The 21,579-nt window shown below is 37.4% G+C and overlaps 1 protein-coding gene across 2 annotated transcripts in view; it reads right to left on the bottom strand.

The window, feature by feature from the left end:
* The window catches only part of LOC150081525 (proteasomal ATPase-associated factor 1-like), a 131,965-nt gene that overhangs the window by 18,906 nt on the left and 91,480 nt on the right, over nt 1-21,579 (bottom strand). For both annotated transcript variants that reach the window (XM_090379359.1, XM_090379358.1), the window contains exons 9-10: nt 17,646-17,761; nt 6,736-6,818 (exon numbers count right to left, since the gene is read on the bottom strand). In XM_090379359.1, coding sequence (XP_090235485.1) covers nt 6,736-6,818; nt 17,646-17,761 — 199 coding nt within the window. The remainder of the gene's footprint in view (nt 1-6,735; nt 6,819-17,645; nt 17,762-21,579) is intronic.

Here is a 21,579-nt window from a genome sequence, read left to right as displayed (position 1 = left end):
ACTCATCCTTCACAACGAGTTGCCCATGTATTGCCCTACCTTGAATAAGTAACACTTCGCTTGCAATACCAGGGCACCTGCCCACCCACTGATGAAAAGCCAACTAGCTTTGAAACAGTAATAATAGTCTTCTCTATTAGTGAAGCATTCCTTATTCGAGGTAGTGCAATATATGGGCAACCCATGAAGGATAAGCACAAATATGAGATACACATGAAATGATGCTTTTCATACTACTATCATAGTTTTTCTTTAAGAGTTATCTATGATGTATCTACACCGATATTATATACATACAGAATCTTAAACACTTAAAATATTATGCCTAGTTGCATTTATTTTATTTAAATAATAAACATTACGAAAATTGGTCCCTGTTTTAAGTGGAGTCGTTCTAAGTGGAATTTTCTGGAACAAATTATCCTCGGATAACGAGGATCCCCTGTACTTGCCTTAGTGTCACCAGAGATGTACTCCATGTATGGATCTGGAGTTCCCACGACAAGAATCACACGATATAATCATCAGCATGTAACTTCACCCTTGAAGTTCAGGAATAAATAGCATAAAAGGCCAACACGATGTCAAACTAGATAGTATGGGAATAAGTAGGCCATTTCCTGCATGTATCCTAGTTCTGGTATGGTGGCAGAAGTCTGCTGTATATCCCACTCCTTGGACAAGGAGTCAGCAAGCAAAAGTCTGGGAGTAGAGAATCTACATTTAGCAGGGTCCAGCAATTCCTTGCCATAGGTTTTAAAAACCCTACAAGAGCAAGCAAGTCCCTTACTGTCAGCAGTTTTCTCACTCTTGGTATGCCGGAGCCATATTGAGGTTTTCAATGGGTTTTCAGTTGTTAGTAATCATATACATTCTGACTGGTTATCATATCTTTTAGCTATTTGGTTCACAGAAGGCTGAATAGTTGGTATGACACTCTGTAGAGTGCCAGAGTAGTCTCAATTTCATTACTTGTTAGATAGTTCTTGTAGGCTGATAGATTTAAAAATCTATCAGAGATTTCCTAGGCATATTGTGTGAAGGCTTGGAAGTTGGTGAGGTTATCTAAGAAAACTTGTTCATTTCACTGGTCTGTAGTGTACTAAGAATGGTCCAACAACTAGAAAACATCAAGCCAACTACAGTCCTCTGGTTGCAGACAGTTTGTTGTTGTGAAAAGCTGACAGAAGATGCAGTCTGAAGACACACCACAATACAGAACAGTACAACAGTGGTGTGCAAAGAGGTATATATCAGAAGGCAGAATGTGCTAGATTCTCACACCAATGGTGCTGTAGCAGCAGAGAATTTTACTGGGTTTTTCTCATGTTAGCTAAAACCAAGTAGCCAAGGGTACATCATTTCAGTTAGTTTTCTCCATATGCATTCAAGTTTATCTGCATATAAAATCACTATCCAGACAGTGAACATTAAAATTTTAAAACAATCTTTGCAAAATGCAAGAATAAAAACATCAACACAATAAATATAAAAATTAAGTGTAAAATCTAGATTTCAGCCTAGTGGAAGGAAATAGCATACCACACATCCAATGCTTTGAGGTACCTTTACCAATAAGAAAGTGGATCTTTACTATCTAGCATGTTTGCTCTCCTACAAAACACTGTTTTAACAAACTTATTGAAACATTTAAACTCCCTCTGGGAGATAAAAAGAGAAGGGTGCTCCTATGTGAGTGATTAAGAGAGAATTAAGAGAAAACACTCTTATAATATGTTTAGCTGAATAACCAAAAAATATCTCAAAGAAACTGAAAAGGCAAAATGTAAATTTTATGTCAACCACAGCAAATTGATAGGCCTAATAGTAATTCAATTGTACGATATAAAATCAGCAGGCTATGAAGCGTAATTAAAATGTTCTGGGCCTAATTTTGTATTTTGAAATTATGGTGCCGTAGCAAGTTGGGACTCGGCAAATCAAGTTCAGTGACTAGATATAGTAATGCACGAATCACTCATTTTACCTGTAATTTGAATTAGTGCACATTATTAAATAGAAGGTGTGTTATGGTTTTCATCACATTTTAAAATGAATGATTTTTACTAAGCATTGAATTTATATAAAATTTTGTTTCGAATTAAGGAAACATGAAACACAAATGAAATGATAAAAACAGCTTTCAGAGAAAATGCTGTGTCATTCAAAGAATTTTCAGTGGCTCACAAAGCTTAAAGAGAATTGCTTGTCTGTCAAAGGTGACCTTTTCTCTGGCTGCCATTCAACTTTAAAAACCAATGAGTCAATGTACTTGTAATAGCCCCCGTTCACTGGTTTTGAGATGGATATGACAATTAACAAGATGAAAGATGGAAAACCACTAGGTGCAGACCTAGAAGTTCTCAAAAAATTTGCTGAGGCCTGCCCAGCTATACTTCTAAACCTACTGAATAAGCGCCTGGCAGAGGTACAGACAAGCTACACTAGCAAGAAACAAATGGAAGCTGGATACAAAGGTTCATGCTGCTATCAATTAGCAGGGTGTCATGGAAGACTGCAATCTTAAAACTAATTCTGAAAACATGGACAAGTCACCACAGAACCCAGTCTCATATTGCCCAATTGCCTTACTCTCTGTAATGGCCAAACTACTGGAGCATCTACTCTTGTTTCGATTTTCTGCCTACTACGAGGAACACCAACTCTCCTCAGATAAACAATATGGCTTTAAAACAGGCTGCAGCACTGAAGCAGCTATCAACAATCTAATCATCCAAGCAATGCACTTAGCCTTCAAGTACTCTCTTGCTATATTGGTGGACTTTGGTGGAGCTTTCGACTGCCTGTGGTGGCCCAGTGTACTTTGGAGGCTTCAGCAATCAAATGTTTCTACAAACCTATATAACAGTTTGAAGTCTTACCTAACCAACACAAAAGTACGAGTTACTAATAAATATCAGACAGTTACCAGATTCATCCACAGGCGCTGTCCGCAGGGCTCTGTGCTTCGCCCATTCCTCTGGTCTATTGTCCTGGATGAGTTCCTGGGCTTGGACCTTGGGGGGGGGGGCTGAGCCCTTGGCACAGACGACCTTGTCCTGCTGGTGCATGTGGAACTAGGAAATTATTGCAAATGGAGTGCTTGTGAAGCTCCAGAATTGGACAGCCTTGCATAACCTTACCATCTCGGCAGAAAAAACAAAATCCATTCTCCTCAAAGGCAAACTACAAATTAGAAGACCACCTACAATGAAATTAAACTTCACTCCCATCCAACTGTATACAGAGGTTAAATACTTAGGTATTTACATCGACTTGGGTCTTACTTTCCATAACCACCTGAAATATCTAGCCACCAAAATCCGGAAGTATGCCGCCATGATCAGGAAGGTGAGCAGGGCCGACTGGGGCCTGAAGCACAAAGCTCTGACCCTCATATAAAAAGCAGTCTATGTCCTGATAGTTTGCTACGGTGCCTCCACCTGGTATAGACAAGTTACACTAGCAAGAAACAAACGGATGCTGGATACGAAGGTTCATGCTGCTGTCAATTAGCAGGACGTGCTGCACTGTTAACACACCCTGCTAATTGATGACATCCTGTTAGAACTTGCAAGGCACGTCCTGTCTTGCAAGTTCTAACAGGATGTCAGCCACTACCTATAAATAGTCAGGCGAGGCCTAGTCTACATTAGGAAAGGAATACCAGCCGAAATAGTAAATCCCCAGCTGGATCTTGCAAATGATCCCAAGATAGAGAAGAGGAGAATCACCCAATACCTACAAGCAATAAGGAAACAGAGCTGGGAAACCATGCGGAAAGGAGACATCATGAAATGATTCCTCCCAACTATAGACCAAACTCACCCAGAGGCCCCCCCCCCCATGGTTCTTGCTTGGTCTGCATATGACGTTTATCATTACTGGACATGGCCCCTTCCATCAGAGACTTATGGCTATGGGGATTGAAAGAGACCCTTGGTGCCATTGTGGAGAAGAAGAGTCCTGGGGGCATCTCATGTATGAGTGCCCTGCCTATGACAACAGTAGACTCAAATTTGTCAACGCAATTCAAAGGAATCCACGTAATCAGGAGTCCTTGCTGCTGCTTGATGAAAACACGTACAAGGCACTAACTGTGTATGTGCAGAAAATCTTCACACTGAGGCGAGACAAGATTGCTGAAGTGAGAACAACGTTGGATTATGCTGCCCAAGGCCTGAATCAGACAGGTGTGGGTTAGCTCCTTCTCTGCTAGAGGATACTGCCCTGATAACTTGCTAATCCTTTAAGAGTAAAAACACCGCTGGCACCATTCTGGTGCGGGATTGCTGGCACTCACAGAGCGTGGGTACTGCTGCAAACCCCTTGTAGGGTAGAATCAGCTGGCACCGTTCTGGTGCGGGATTGCTGGCACTCTGGAGAACTTTTGAGTGTGGGATTTAGACTCCAACCCACAAGGGTTAGATATTGCTGGCACTGTACAAGTGTGGGATACACAGTGTCCACTGGCCTCTGGTGATCATGCAGGGGCACCTGTCCCCTGCAACTTTAACTGCCACTCCCAGATCCCTATTTTTTCCTCATAAAGAGCGGACTCCTCCTCAACTTTCAGTCTGCCCTACTTTCTCCTCTTTCTGTCCTTTCTAACCTGTACCCCTTTCTATGCCCTCCCCCCTTTTTAACTTGGCATCTGTCAGGAAACTCAGGCAACCCTGGAAAAGGCCAGCCAGAATATGATGGGCAACTTGGCTCACCTCCCAGTGGTGGCAGTGGGCAATATAGGGTCCCACTAGGGGCTCTGCGGCCAAGCAGCCAGAGACACAGCAACAAAATATAATACTACTCTGACAGAAACCAGATATTACACTTTTTTTGGCTTTTACAGAGATTCTGTACTTCTTCACAAAGTACCATGGGCAGATGTGGGAAAGCACCAGTGGCGCATTTCAAAAAACGCTATGCACTTGTAATAATAAAATTAATGCACAGTTGTGGGGAACCACTGGTGACCCCCTCTTCAAACACCATGTACATTATGCTTGTGTTTGTGATCTGATCAGGAGTGACCAGTGTTTAACCAGGGTTAGTTAGTTATTTCGGTTTTAGGAGCATTAGCAACTATGGCCATATTGCTCCGGGAATATGCAGTGGTCATTCCCTGACCTTTCTGCATCCTCTGTATTTGGTGGTGACAGGCTCGAACCCCGGTCTAATCAAGAAGCGTGTGCTATGCACTGCTGCTCCTTCCCACCTGGCTACGGAGGCGCCGTTTAACCAGGGCTGGCTTTATTAGGGTAAGGCCAAATAGGCACTGGCGTAGGGGCGCCAAAACCCCTAAACCTTGGTGCAAACTGGTAAAATTAATCATTCTAAAGAAAACCTTCACACTGGCAAGAGGGGGACACCATAAGTCATTGTGGCGTATCCACAAAGTTATTATTAAAACTGGTATTTGTGATGAGATGTGTTAATCAATTTTAATACAAGATTTGAAAATGCAGTGCATTTCAGCCAAGTTTGTGCTTGCATCCGCCTGATGATCACAGAAGGCAAGGGGTTCTCGCATATCAGGATCTTCTTAATATGCTGCTGTGGATCTAAACTTTGTTTCTCTCATCATCATTTGTGAAAAATCACGAGTGTATGATTATGACCAAAAAATAAAGGCTCAGTCCTCTAAGTGGAAGACTCCAAGGCCCAAAAAAAAAGAAAAGCTGTCTTAATCTGTCATTTAGTTATCGGGTTAACCATATTTAATGATATTTTTTTCTCTCTTAATTTTGGTTGTTTATCTGTCCGGTAATTTATGCCAAAAATATGGGTGTTTGGGAATTTCCACAGAACCAATGCCATACCTCCTTGATGAAGCAGTCACTGTGGTTCCCTTAAAATTTCTTCTATGTTATTTTTCTTTTTAGTGGATGTTTACCTACCATTGTATTCACCCATCAGGTTAGTGCATTGGGCTGGTTTTCATGCATACTTCCAGGCAACAGTCATGCAACTACTATTTGCAGGATACTTATTTTGGTATTTTTTATTTTAATTTAGTTTTTCATTGTATACTTTGCATTTGTTTCTTTATGCTCGTACACAGATAGCAGCTATAACATATATTCGGCATTAATTCTGTAATTCTCATAAACTGTAAATTAATGTTTAATTTTGTCAATCAATATTTGATTACACCACATTTATTTTATATTCTTAGTAGACCTAACTGCACCACACTAATGAACACTAACTACAGAAAGTATCCTGTAGCTAGTGTCTATCAATTTGGTACAGTTAAATTCTCTTTGATGATCTTGTAATTTCTAAGATCAAAATCAAACCACAAAGATGGATTCCAATATAGAATCTGAAAGAGAAAATTTTATTCAGTTATTGAGATTTTTTTTGGCTAAATTATAAATTTATCCTTTCATACCAATAATTTAATTAAATATTTCATTGGTAAATTAAATATTGTTACTTGATATGTTTATATTTGAAATGTGCTGTGTTAAACATGTAAATGTATATTACCTTCCCTTCATATACAATATGTCAGGTAAGAAATAACATTTATTGCTACTTGTTATTGTTTAAAGTTACATATTTAAAATGAGATTTTTGAAATATGAAGGTGGATAAGAATGTAAAAGCTGAAAGAGTCATATTTAGAAACTAATATCCTGCCTTATTTCCTAAATGAATTCTGTTTTTGTGGTTATGATATGAACAATAGCAATCATAAGGGGGAGGATAATATGCAGGAATAAAACTTACCTTTACCAGCAAAAAATCCCTGCTTATAGGGAAGCAATGACAAAACTGCAGATGCTGCCTCTTCCCATATTATAATTGGTTCCCTATATACAAAGAGTATGGTTAAACTAATTAACAGTTACTGTAATGAACAGCAAAAAACCATTGAATCTATTTATTCATTTGATGGAGTGGGAAGTATTTCCTCAAGTGTGGAAAAATGTAATTGTCTCCTCCATCTAACCAAAATCAGAAACAAAATCTGCAAAAATTAAAATACACTGTACACCCGAGATAATGCAGAATCATTTATAACATGGTCAAAGGTAAGACCCCAATTCTAACAACCCCCTTTTTTTCACATGCTTTAAATTTAATCGATTAACAATTTGTCCCAGTGCATTTACCGGTTCAATCAGCATTTATGGTCGCTGATTTTTTACAGGCTTTATTAGCACAACTGCTATCTGCAAACATGATGTCCTATGAATAAACTTTATAATATCACTTTTAATTTCTTTTGTTGTTTCAGTCATCTTAATGCTTCGTGTGCCTTTGTATTAGCCAAATACAGCTCAGGTTGGAGGCACCTGTGATTAATTTACAAAGACGGTCATAAAATAATTCTTTATTTGTTTTTGTCTGTGTTTAATTTTACTTTATTTTTCTTTATTGTACTTTATTGATTGAACTAGAAGGTAAGTTCAGTGATGCGAATAAACTCAAAGCTATCCTGGAAAGATGCAACAGTGGTAAAGTTGATATGTGCTGTTTGGAAATTGGACATAAGTTTACTCTACATAATGTTAGTGTGTTTTCGAATTTTTGTTTTGTTTTCTTTCCTTTTTAATAAAAAAAAAATTAATGTCCATGGAAAGTTCTCAAATGAAAAAAGAAAAGCATAGTCAGTTCAAGAAAAGCTAGCTGCACTGGGTTTACTAAAATGGGGAAAGATGCAAGTGGAGGTGTCTGCACACATAGGTATGGGGGAATCCACTTTCAGGGGATGAATAAAAGATGAAGCTAAATTACGGCAAGCAACAAGTGACTAATGCTAGTGCAGGTCATCAGCAAAAGCGGCTTAGGGCAGCAAGCAACAGCCCACTGGATAATATTGTATTCACATGGTTCACACGCAAGAATATGCAGAAGGAATTCCTATATCTGGTGAAATTATCAAGAGTCAGACTGAAAAACTGAAGAAAGACCTGACAACCAGCATGGAGTACAAGTGTATGAGAATGAATTCAAAGCGAGCAAGGGCTGGCTCAGTTGATGGAAAAATAAGCATGGAATTCACCGGGTTGCAATTTCAGGTAAAATTCAATCTGCAAACACCAAGGCTGCTGATGACTATCCATCACAATTAAAAGTTATTACATAAGGATGTGGCTATGTTCCAGAACAAATTTACAGTTGTGACGAAACATTGCATGCTTGTAAATCCGATGAACAAAAGGCACAGGGATTTAAATTGATAAAACTGCCACACACACACAAAGTCAAACCACTATGCATAGGAAAATTGAGGGCACCAAGGTGTTTCCACCACAAAAATATATAGGCGTTAGCATTTTTGTATCACCACAGTAAGAATGCCTGGGTGACAGCAGTTTTTTTTTTTTTTTTTTTGGTAGTTGTTGGCGCATAGGCTTCTGTGGCCATAATGCACCTCCCAAGGTTTTTGCTATACTTTGATCCAAGCCCGAGGCGGGAATCGAACCCGCGACCTTTGGGTTGCCAGGCAGGCACTTTACCCACCCGGCTAACCCGGTCGGCAAGGGTGACAGCAGTGACTTTCGAGGAATGGTTTCAGAAACTTTTTGTGCCATCTGTGCATACTCATTTAAGAAAGAAAAATATAGAACCTAAAGCACTTTTGCTGGTGGACAAATGTCTTGTCCACCTTCCTGCAGAAAACCTCATAAGCTGTGATGATAAAATAAAGGTTAACTATTTGTCAAAGAATATGACCTCAAAGAACCAACCTTTGGATCAAATCATTATATCGACCTTCAAGATGCACTACAGGAAAAATTTAATCAAGCAAATAATTGATGAGGAAGTATTCATAACAGAATGCTTGAAGAAGCTCAATACTGGCTAGTGTTTATGACTTGGCAGAGAAGGCATGTGGCACCATATCACCATCTACAATTGAGAAGTGCTGGTAGCGAGGTTTGTGTGAAGCATTTGCAATTGCATCTGACTTAGAGGAACAAGAAAAAAATGAGGAAGAAGAGTCTTACCTGGAGGAAGGGTTTGAGGGGTTTACTCATGAGGATGTTGACAAGGCAAATGCAGTTTATCAGGAACTTGTTGCACAGTGTGGCAGTCACAACATTTATGATTGGATTCATATTGATGATGATTGTCCTACTTATGAAAGCTTAAGTGACCAGAGATCGTTGAAGTAAATGCTCTTAAGTCTTCAGGTCAAAACTGAAGCCACATCTTGCAACAGCGGTGACAAAGAGGAAGATGGCACATCACTTCCCACTTCCTCCCCCCCTCCAAAGTAACAGAGGCTTTAGCAGCCATGGAAACTGCACTTCAGTGGATAGAATCAGAGAATGTACATATCCTTCATTTGAAATCAGTTATTGAAATTGCAAGAAAGAAGAAACAGGAGACAACAAAGCAAACTCGATTCATTTATTAAAAAAACACAATGTAATCAGGTACTATGTAAACTCCATCAATAACTCATATCAGACAGTTATTTCATTGTCAAAAGTCTTGTTATTTCCACGACCTTAATCCTTAAGTGCTTATCGATGTTTTTTTTTTTTTTTTTAATTGATAACAATAGAGTGCAGATATTTTTGAATTTTACATGTGTGGGCTTGGTTGCATGTGAATTTTTGCTCTTAGCAATAAATCAAAAAAATTTTGAGTGAAATCTATTTCTTGCACCCAAAAAATGTATATGATTACTACACCTTTTTTTTTATCTATTTTCACTAATTTATGGGTAACAATCATTATTTGTAGTTAGGTCCTTTAGGTTAGTGATTTCTAATAGTCAACCATCAGTAAGTTTACCCCCAAATATGTAAATTCAATAAAACACAGTCCAAAATTTTGGACCTCGTCAGCAGAGCTATATCGGGTCTACAGTGTATCTGGTATTTTTTTTTCATAAAAAACATTATAACTACAATACAGGTAACCCTTGTATAACACAGTAGTTTGGTTCCTAAAAAAATCTCGCTCAATGCAAAACCGTGTTGTACGGGACTAAGAACCAGTACAAAAAGGGGGGTTACATTCCAAAAGCTAACAAAAATACCCCATTTTTTTATATAACTATTGGAAACTTAATTTTTACAGTAGTAATAACTTAATATTTTAACTTTATTTTTATAATAGTAGTAACTTAAATAGTAATAACCGAACAAACATCTTACCTTAAAAACTGTGATACTTATATGTCAAATAAGGTCTTTCATTTAATTTTCTTTCTCTTCATCACTGCTAAGCACAATCTCTTCTGCAGCATCTAGATTTCGTTTACCTTCTGCTCTCTTTAAAAGTCATAAACTGCACGTTTCGAAGTCACAATTTTTTATGGTCTCAAACAAGCACAAGTTCAATAGCAGCACAGAATCACAGAAACCCAGGGACCTCCCAACAAAATACAGTGGATCTCTGCTTAGATATAAAGCACAAATTTAACTTTATTACCTTACCAATTAACAAAATAAAAATTAATTTATGCTTAAGTACATAGCTTAATTAATACGTACTGTAATATGTACATACTAACTAATTAATATTTCTGTTCATTGACTTTTTTTTTTTTTTTGTTATTGTAAAATTTAAAACAGTAAAAATGATAAGCAATAAATAACAAAGAACATGGCATGCACAATGAACACGATATGGAGTAATGAGTTTCTGAACATTTATTTATGTTTTTTATATGATTGAATATTTCATGGAAGGGGAAACATTTCACCATAATAATACGAAAACCCACAGAATTCCAGCTATCGGTACTATAGCAAATGCAAGAAGATTGAATTTACTACCCATTTATAATTGATTACACTAACAGAAAAGACCAATACACTGTAAATTGTTTTTATTGTTTTATGGTCGTGACCTCCAGAAATGTGCTTTAGAAAAATATCACAAAGGCGATAACAACTAGTAAGTCAACAGTAGGGATTCACAAAAAGGAACGGAAATGTTGAAAATTACATCTAACATAATAGCAGGGTTTTCTCAGCACAAAAGCTCAAAAATACCATTGTGTGAGGATTTCTGCAATTTATCAATCGTGTTAGAGCAAACCCATGTTGTAGAAGTACTGTATTATACAGGGGTTGCCTGTATTATAAATAATACTTCTTGTATTTAGTACTTAGTGCACATAGACACAATTTTATGCCAATTAATACGAGAAAGGTGGGAATTTAGGTATATTGCATTTTACCAACTTGTTAACAGTTTATAACTTATTTTCATTTGTTTCTTTTTCTCTACAGGATTGTTTACATCTCATTACAAGTGTGTTTTAAGGAAGAATTGAATGATTTATGCAGAGAGCTGTGCTTTTAAATAGAAATCCTGAGAAGTGTTTTAGTTTTCATGTTCATAGAAATGGATCTGACTCCTAGAAAATGGTCTAAGATCGTGATTTAGGTGAACATACTTCCCATAGAGAAGAGATAGCAGAACTGTGTAAAGTTAGTTTGGGAGCTATGAACAAAATAATCAAGCTGAAACATGAGACAGGTTCATTCACCTAAAAGAAAAGGCTAATGTCGATGGAAAAGAAAAACAATATCCAAAACTGATGCCTATATAAAAAGAAGAAAAATAGACCCTCAGACTAGTTCTGGCTTACAAAAGGAGTTTACTGGACCTGGTATGTAAATACATGATTCAGCAGTCTCACAGACTTTTAGAGGTTGGCCAGAGAGTTCATAAATCAATCAAAAAGCAATTTGAGTAAACCTACGAACAAAAAAAGATTGAACTGGGCCAACAGGCATAATAGCTGGACTAAAGAAGATTGGAGAAGGTTCTCTTTTCTGATTAAAGCCATTTTTAGGGTGTAGGGAATGAAACTTGCACAGGTAAGGAGGTCAGACAGAGAAAGCATCTCTGCTAAGCATATGCAGCAGACTGTTAAATGCCCTAGTAAAAAATATGTTTTGGGGTTGTTTTTCACATCAAGGTATTGGATTCTTTGTACTTATAGATGGGATGATGAACAGTGACAAATACATACCATTTTAGCAAGACAAAAGTGTTGTCAGAATTGAATAAGCTAGATGCAACTGGGAATACTATTTTTTCATACCTTTCTCCCTGCCATTCATCCAAAAAAAAAAAAAAAAAGTCGTACAATTTTTTAGAGGAAACAATAAATAATGGCCTGGAAACTCCCCTGATCTCAATCTCATTAAAAAGCTATGGGCAATCTCTAAAGACAGGCTCAAAAAAATGGACTATACAATGAAAGATGAGCAGTATGTTTCTATGTGTGAATGTAGCTAGGTTAGATCAGTATATTATGTGTGTAATTGTGCATGTTCTTTGGTCAGTTTGCTGGAAGAAAAACCCGTATTTGGGAAAAAATCTGAGAACAAAACCATGTGACACTCGCCTGAGACTAACTCAGCCACTTTGGGAAAAATTAGCCTACAAAAATTCCTCACATCATTCATGGGATTCAAACTCAGGTCTTTTCCACCCAGTGTAGGATAGAAAAGACCTAATGATTACACCTACTGTGCTACTAGAGAGGACTTGTGTAGAGCAAACACATTTGTATGTGTTTACTCTACACAAGAGAAAAACTAAGTGTCACTGCTTTCTCTCATTTACTAAAAACAGTGGCCTAAACAGAACATATTACTTAAGAACCAAACAGATCTTTTGCTTTAAGAACGAAAATGGGAGTGGGGAGAAAAAGCTAAATCCCAAAATAAAGTGACCTAACTAAACAGAATGGAAATCCAACGTAGCATAATATATAAGCCTACCTACCTATAAAAAGAAACGACTTTGCTTCACAGCAGATATTTTCAAAATGAAGGTATTCCTGGTGTTCAATCAACAACTTCTGTGTATTCTTTGTATTATGGGTGAACTGTTATGCAGTTCTTGAGTGGTTTTGTCTGTATTGTAGTACCTCCTGAACATTATTCAAAATGTTAGAGAGCTGCATTTTTGTTCCATACTGCCATGTCTTCACGTGAGACAGCATATATCAGTTTTTGTGTGTTTGAGGGTCAAGGTGAACCTTGTATCTCTCACATTAGTCAGAGATGAAGGGCACATGAGTTAAGCAGTTTTCCAGTATGATGGAAGACAGTGATACTGGAAGACAGATACAGGAAGATGAAGGCAGTTTTAGTTTCAGTGTGATGGTCATTGTAAAAGGGAGTCAAATTTGACTTGGAATTTTTCAAATGTTTCTTATAAACAATGATGTGCATTGATCATAGTAATTTTTCAGCCATTTCACACTTCTTGCTGACATTAACTGTACTTGCATGTATGTGCTTAGTCATACCACAAGATGGCATCTGTAGATGTTAGTAAGAAAGCAGAGTAGCAATGGATAACCAAATTTCAGTGAACGAAGGCTCAGAACTACCTGATATTCACTAAAGACTTATATATAGTTTGGGAAAGATGCACTCCTGTAAACAGGTGTATTGAGTGGTGAACTGCATTTAAGGAGGGATGAAGCAAAGGACAATCTGCTATTTATATAAAATTAGATATAAGCTGGTCTGTAACCAAGTTACAAAGGAGGTTAGGCAGGCGAAGGCAGATTACGAGAAATCTTTGGCAAAGGATGCAAAGAAAAACAGCAAACAGTTCTTTATTTATGTAAACCCAAGAAGGAAGGGGATGAATCAGATTGGTCTACTTGATATCGATGGTTCAACTGTTGATAATCCTGCTCAGGTAGCTAACAAACTAAATGAATATTTTTCATTGACATTCACACACGAGGAGTTATTCAGGAAGGGGAATGCCAGAGGTGTATTCAACTCTGGCAGTAAGCTAGATAATCTTGTAATAACTGAGAGTAAAGTGGAGGAGAAATTGTTGAAGAGAAACACAAGAAAGGCACCTGGGGTGGATGGAATCTATCCAGTTATATTAAAGGAGGCAGCAAAGGAAGTAAGCAAACCCTTAGCCATAATTATGAAAGCTTCCTTGGACTCTCTTGGAGGAGGCACCCATGCACTGGAGATGTGCAAATGTGACCCCAATCCATAAAGGAGGATCAAAGGGAAAAACAGGTAATTACAGACCTGTTACTTTACTGTTCCAGGGAAATTAATAGAGGCACTGGTTAAAGAAGCATTGCGGGATCATCTAGACAAGACTTCAGTTAAAGCTCGGACACAGCATGGGTTTGTTAAGGGGAAGTCTTGTCTGACTAATTTGATTGGATACTATGGTTAGTCACAAAGGAACTGGATGCAAAGAATAACTTTGATATCATATATTTGGATCTTAGAAAACCCTTTGATACTGTTGCACATGGAAGACTGCTGCGCAAATTGGAGCAGTGTGGCATTGGAGGAAAATTGTTGCTATGGATAAAGGGATGGTTGAGTGGGAGAATGCAGAGAGTGGTAATCAATGGACACTGCTCTTCGTGGACTAACGTTATTAGTGGAGTCCCTCAGGGTTCAGTGTTGGGTCCATTGTTGTTTTCTGTATTTTTAAATAATACTGATGATGGTATATCAGGCTTAATGTCCAAGTTTGCGGATGATACGAAGGTTGGCAGGGTTGTTAATGACAATAATGACAGTACACTGCTGCAACAGGATCTAGAAAAGTTGAGCAGATGGGCTGAGAGATGGCAAATGAAGTTTAACATTGACAAATGTAAAGTACTACATATGGGAAGCAGTAATCCCAGAGTAATGTATCAACTCTGTGGTACTACACTGACAGTGGTAGAGAATGAAAAAGACCTGGGGGTAATTGTGCAGGCAGATATGAAGTTTTCTGAGCAGTGCAGACAGTCTTCAAGAGTAGCTCATGGTGTCTTGTCAATGATATACAGGAATTTTTCTAGTAAGGATAAGGAGGTGATTATCGCCTTTTATAAAGCAATGGTGAGGCCACACCTTGAGTACTGTATAGAGGTCTGGAGGCCTCGTTTTAAGAAGGATGTAGAGCTGTTGCAACGAGTACAGAGAAGGGCAACAAGATTAGTGAATGGAACAAAGGGTTGCTCTTATGAAGAAAGGGCTTGAGTTTTACAAATTACAGTGTCTGGAGACTAGGCACCTGTGAGGTGATCTGATTGAGGTGTATAAAGCCTTGAATGGTTTAAGCATGCTCAATGCGGATGGGATTTTTCCTATTGCTCTGAAAAATCGCCTGAGAGGGCATAAATTCAAATTGAGGAAAGATGTGCGGAAGTTTACCTTTAGCCAGCAGGTGGTTGATTGGTGGAACAAACTTCCATCTGTCATTGTAGAAGTTGATAGCTTAAATAGATTCAAGGCAAAACTTGACAAACATTTGGAGCGAGTGGATGGGTGAAATAAGTGTGTTTTTTTTTTTTTTTTTGGCTGATGCTATATAAGCTTGCTTTCTTGCATCATGTGCCTTTGCTAATGCTAACGCTAATATACTACAATCTGAGGTATGCGTTGCTATTTGTTTAATTTATTAGATTGTAGAGTGTGAAATACAGGTTGTTTCACTTTTTTTAAACCCAGAAAGAAATAAGTAAAGTGCATTACAAAAATATGAGTAAATATTATGATGAGGCATATGCAATGAAGTGAAAACAATTACTTTTATATAATATTAGTTTATTAGTTAATTGGTAATGAATTAATCAACTGGCAACAAGTTAATAATTATTTATTTACTTTTCACTTCTCTTAATCACAGAAAATGAAAATTCAATTAAAAAAATGAATGCATGTGAAATGTAATGCACTGCAAACATTACCTAACTGTTTAACACTGGTCTCTCATTAAAAGTCATGAAAGCTTACAACTGTGTGTTATATGAAGATTCTCAATTCCATTAATTTTCATTAATTAAAAAGCAGCGAGTTGGGAATTAAGATATATGGTATAAATTGAGTTATAAGAATGGGCTGATGGAACTTTTAAAAAGAAAAGTTCCTACAGCCCATTTATAATCCCCTCCTCTAATTTGAATTTAAGGCCCCTAGATCTAGATTACAGACACATGTCATCATTTACCACGTGTTATGTGGCCTAATGCTTAAAATGATATGGGACCTAATGTTTAAAAAAAGCAAGAAACATTGTTCTTATGATGATTAATGTATTAAAAACTGACAATTGGTAACATTAACCATTTTTAGCATTTAGCATGCATACTCTAACTCAAATCCACAAGAACATTTTCTGAATAAAACTGTGCCATTTTGAACAGAGTGATCAGGCAGAATGATCGGAGTCTATACCTGATCATTCTGCCTGGAGGCCTGAATCGGGTGCATCACCTGGCATATCACAGATACTTGCTGTTGTTGTTATTTGGTTTTTAGGAGCATTAGCAACTAGGGCCATATTGCTCCGGGGATATGCAGTGGTCATTCCACTGACCTTTCCGTATCCTCCGTACTTGGTGGTGATGGGCTCGAACCTCGGTCTAATCAAGAAGCGTGTGCTACGCACTGCTGTTCCTTCCCACCTGGCTACGGAGGCGCCACAGATACTTGCTAGATACTTGAATACCTGACAAATCCCTTATTTTATTTTCTGTAGGGCATCTACTTTTTCTTCGGTGAATCAATTTCATCTAGCAATGCACCACATTTCAGTTTGGTACACTCCTTGCATCTATCTGGCACACTGAATATGATCACTGGGATTATCTTGTGCACTGATCTTTAAATACAGGGCACAGATTGTATAAGCAATGAAATCTTGACTTACAGGGGGGAACTGCTTACTGCCATTGCCATATAAGTCATGATATTCTGTGATGAAGCATTCAAATTGAATCTTGTAGCAACCATTAGTAACATAAGAATTTAACTTAGGAAATTACAATATGTAGTTCATATCATTGAGATAAGTGTTATAATTAAGTGTCTTTATATATATATACATATATATATTTTTTTTTATATATATTTTTTCTTAACTTTGAAAAATATGATTTTAAAAAAATGATGATGACTACTAGGATTATATTGTGCACTGACCTTTGAATAAAGGGCAGAGGTTGTATAAGCAATGAAATCATGGCTTACAGGGGGAATTGCCTACAGCCATTCCTATATAAGTCATGATATCCTGTGATGAAGCATTCAAATTGGATCTTGTAGCAACCATTAGTAACATAAGAATTTAACTTAGGAAATTTTGATATGTAGTTCATATCAATGAGATAAGTGTTATAATTAAGTGTCTTTATATATATATATATATATATATATATATATATTTTTTTTTTTTTTTCCTATATTTTATCTTAACTTTGAAAAATATTATAGAATTAACTTTACAAAATATTATAATCATTAACAAAAATTATACTAATTAAGTTAAAGAATATTACAGAAACTAAATTTTAAAAAATAATAAAATTTACAAGATATTATGAAAATGAACAAACGACAAAAATTAAGTTATTATCATGATTCCTAAGTAAAGCCTTTTAAATCCACAAAAACACAGAAGCACATGTGACCACAGTGACTGTAAAATGCCTTATTGCATTGTTTAATGAGTGAATGCTGATTAAACTATTTTTTGATGTTTGAAAGATAATTGGTACAGTTTAAAACTTTAAAATTTAACATGGACCTGAATGAGAATGATTAGATATCTAAAGTGACATGTAACACTATCAATTTTAAAATTCTCCTCAGCTTCAATTCAATTTCTCAGTATAACTAAACAAGATGAAATGGATATACTAAGTAACACAAGCAATTTCTAACCTCATATCTTGAATATCAAAAAGGTATAACTTTCCATCTTGAGTTCCACAAATGAACTGACTGTCAGAAATAAAGCAGCAACAATTCACAGCTGAAGAGCACTCATAATGAAATACCTTTAACAAAAAATATAAATAAAAATATTAAAATACAAAATTAAGGCCAATACTAATTTAAAAGTTATATTATGAGAGTTGTTCACCAAAATTCCACAATCAGCTAAAAAAAATAATGTGGATTTTTTTTTTTTTTTTTTTTTTTTTAATTAGATAGCTCAGTCTATAAAGTAGTTGTGCAAACTTTGGAAGGTTTATGTGTTTATCATATTATTAGAGGGCTCAAAGCAGAAGAAAGTATCACCACAGACAAAATGGAGAAAAGATGCATCACACACTTCCTGTTTATCAAAGGAAAAACACCAAAAACAATTCATGAGGATATGACCAAGGTAAAAGAGGAGGAGCATCCATCTTACTGTCAGGATGTCAGTCCGTTCAAGTGGAGATGCATTGGTGTTAAAAACAGAAAATCTAGGATAACCAACAACTTGGAGGTGAGGATGAGAATATGAAGAAAGTGGAGAAACTGGTCAGGGCTAACATTACTGCTAATAATGGCTAGTTGCACTGTTTTCTTAAGAAACAGTTTTACCAACAAAAGACCTAATGCAATAAGGGCTTATGTAAATTATTTGGTTTTTAGGAGCATTAGCAACTAAGGCCATATTGCTCCGGAATATGCGGTGGTCATTCCCTGACCTTTCTGCATCTTCCATATTTAGTGGTGACGGGCTCGAACCCTGGTCTAATCAAGAAGCATGTGCTACGCACTGTTGCTCCTTCCCACCTGGCTACGGAGACGCCAAGGGCATATGCCTCAAGCTGTGAAAGAGTTAGACTATGTATATCTAGTGCACTTGCATCATTTGTACACAGCCAATTATAGATTAGCAAATTTGCAATAGCGACATCATTTAAGTTACATCTCATATTGTTAATACCTTCACGACGAGTTGCCACGACATTGCACTACTTTGAATAAGTAACGCTTCACCCGAAGAAGACAGTTGTTACTTATTCTCAGTGGATACCACCACCCAGATGGCACCGTTTCAGGGCTATTTGGCCGTTCTTCGGTGCACTTGCATCACTTATATAAATATTGTGGAGATATATTTCACAACTGTTTTGTCATCATTGCATCACTTGGGTACCTACCCTCCCACCGAAGAAGGGCCAAATAGCCCTGAAATGGTTGGATACCTACCTACCCACCGAAGAAAGGCCAAATAGCCCTGAAACGGCACCAGGGGGAGCCTGATGATGTCCGGAGTTTCCAAGAATAGGTAACAACAGTCTTCTCCACTGAGGAAGCGTTGCCTATTCAAGGAGTTTATGAGTTTTTGAAGGAGTTACTGTCCCTTTCATTCTACACTGTTTCTTTTCCTCTTCCACTCCTACTATTACTTTCCCTCTACTTTTTTTTGCTTTTCTAAGTCTAATAGGGACAAGTGGATAGTCGAGTTATTATCCCACACATATACAAATAGCCCTGAAACGGTGGCATCTGGGTGGTGGTATCCACTGAGAATAAGTAACAACTGTCTTCTCCTTCGGGTGAAGCATTACTTATTCGAAGTAGTGCAATGTCATGGCAACTCGTTGTGAAGGTATTTACAATATGAGATGTAACTTAAACAATGCCGCTATTGCAAATTTGCTAATCTATAATTGGCTGTGTATAAATGATGCAAGTGCACTAGATATACACAACAAAAGACCATATGATGAATCTTTGAATGCTGCTAGTGAGTGTTGGGCCTTTCAGAAAGTGTTTCAATGAGATAAATATACTCGGGACTGTCCCAACGAGACCCTCTGATGAGGCTGGACTTGTTTGATATTTGCTGCCTGAAAACACTGATCTATAACCATGAGAGTTCCACTTCTGGAAGAAAGCTCAAAAGGAAAGAATCTTAGCCATGCTTTGCATTAGTGCTTCATGGTAGCTGCTGACTGAAGTCTTGATGAACTTAAGTGGTGAAAGACAGGACAGCATGCATGAACTCCCAGTCATTTATTAAAATTCATCTATGCACAGTTCACACAGGAAGTTATCTCTTACGGTTCAACAACCACTCTAAACCATAGGTTCAGCATCACTTGACTGAAGTCCTTAATGTTTCCCTCCAGAATGTCAAGGCTTTGTTGATTAATGAGAATGCTCATTTTCACCACTTGAGAGGATATCTGACTCCTTTACCCAGCTCAGGTATCCTCCATTAGTGCCCTTCTTTGAAATTGGTTGAACAAAATCTTTTATAACAGGAACACAGATTTTGACTTTGACGGTTCAAGACCAGTGATTACCATAACAGTTTACTGGAATCTTTTGAATCTTAGCTGAAGATGATGAGGGGGATTGGGGTTTGGAAGGGGTCACTAAAGAAGAGATCGCCCAAGGTGTTATTAATGGTGCTGTTGAAGAAGAAGACAAAAAGAGAAAGAGGACACCAAGATGACCAAATCTTTAAGTCATAGAGTCCTTAGATATGGTCGTAAACTTCATTAGTTCATCTTCAGACTTTGAAATGTGGTCTTATTACCATCACCTAAAGATTCTCAGGGAGGAAGAATTAGAAAGTCACCCAGTTAAAGCTTGACAGATTCTTCATAAAATTCACATCCATAGAAAGTGCCAAGAAGAAAGGATTTCCTCATCATTGCCTTCCATCAGCATGCAAAGTGACACTCCAATGAGGACATGAGAGCTCTTCAGACTCTGAATAAGCCTTAGTCAGAATTTCCAATGTCACTTTATAACATGATGAAATTTCCAGCTCCTGCTCCATATAGCGCAGTACAATACAGTATCACAACATTTAATGTTTTTACTTCATAGCACCGCAATTTTCATAACATTATAGCAAATTTGGAACTATATGCATTTTTTTTACGTTTAACAGACAATTCCTCCATATAGTTCATAAAAGCAAGGTTTTACAAACAGGAATGTGGATTTTGACTTTTACTTATTTATGTACCGTATTTCCCCATGTAAGACGCTCCCATGTATAAGAAGCACCTTAATTTTGGGGCCCGAAATTTGAAAAAAAATGTATTACATAAAGTTATTGAACTCAAGTTTTATTCATCATAAAATTCATACAACTCCTCATCACTGTCAAAACTCCCATCCATTAGCTTGTTCTCATCTGTGTCTGATGACAAATCATTGTCTTCATATATTGCCTCGTCCTCAGTTCCATCTATGGCATTTGAAATGTCACACTTCTTAAATGACTTGATAATGATCTCAATCTTGATATTAACCCAGGTACAAACTTCTCCTATAGTTGGGTTTCTTCACTCTTCCTGCTGGTGTCAAATTGTCCCCAGAAAACTTCATCCATTGGTCCCATTTGTCTCTCATGGTAGCTTTGAAGGGTTTGTTAATGCTGACATCAAGTGGTTGGAGCTGGGATGTAAAGCCTCCAGGTATGACAACAAGTTTTGTTTTTTGCTCTGCAGCAATCTTCTTTGTGTTTTTTGTTATGTGTGCCCTGAACCGATCAAGCACCAATAGGGCAGGTTTGCATAAGAGCCCACCTGGTCTCCTGCTCCAAACTTTCTCAAACCAGATCTTCATCCCATCCTGATCCATCCAACCCTTGTCATGAACGTGGACAATCACTCCTCGAGGAATGTCTTCTTTTGGCATTGTTTTGCGTTTGAAAATCAGCATAGGAGGCAGCTTGGTTCGGTCAGCACAACAAGCTTGAACAATGGCTCTAGCTTGCTGTATAATGGCTCTTTTTATGTCCACTTGTCTTCACAGTTGCAGTTTTCACCCCCTTCTTATCAACAGTTCTGTTACTTGGGACATCAAATTGAAGGGGGACTTCGTCCATATTTGCAATCTGTCCCAACTCAAA

This window comes from Mastigoproctus giganteus, chromosome 8 (assembly GCF_048544385.1).
Source record: "Mastigoproctus giganteus isolate SK-2022 chromosome 8, ASM4854438v1, whole genome shotgun sequence".
Taxonomy (NCBI): Eukaryota; Metazoa; Arthropoda; class Arachnida; order Uropygi; family Thelyphonidae; genus Mastigoproctus; species Mastigoproctus giganteus.
Note: the sequence above shows the minus strand (reverse complement) of the source record. Positions and strands in the feature narration are given on the sequence as shown.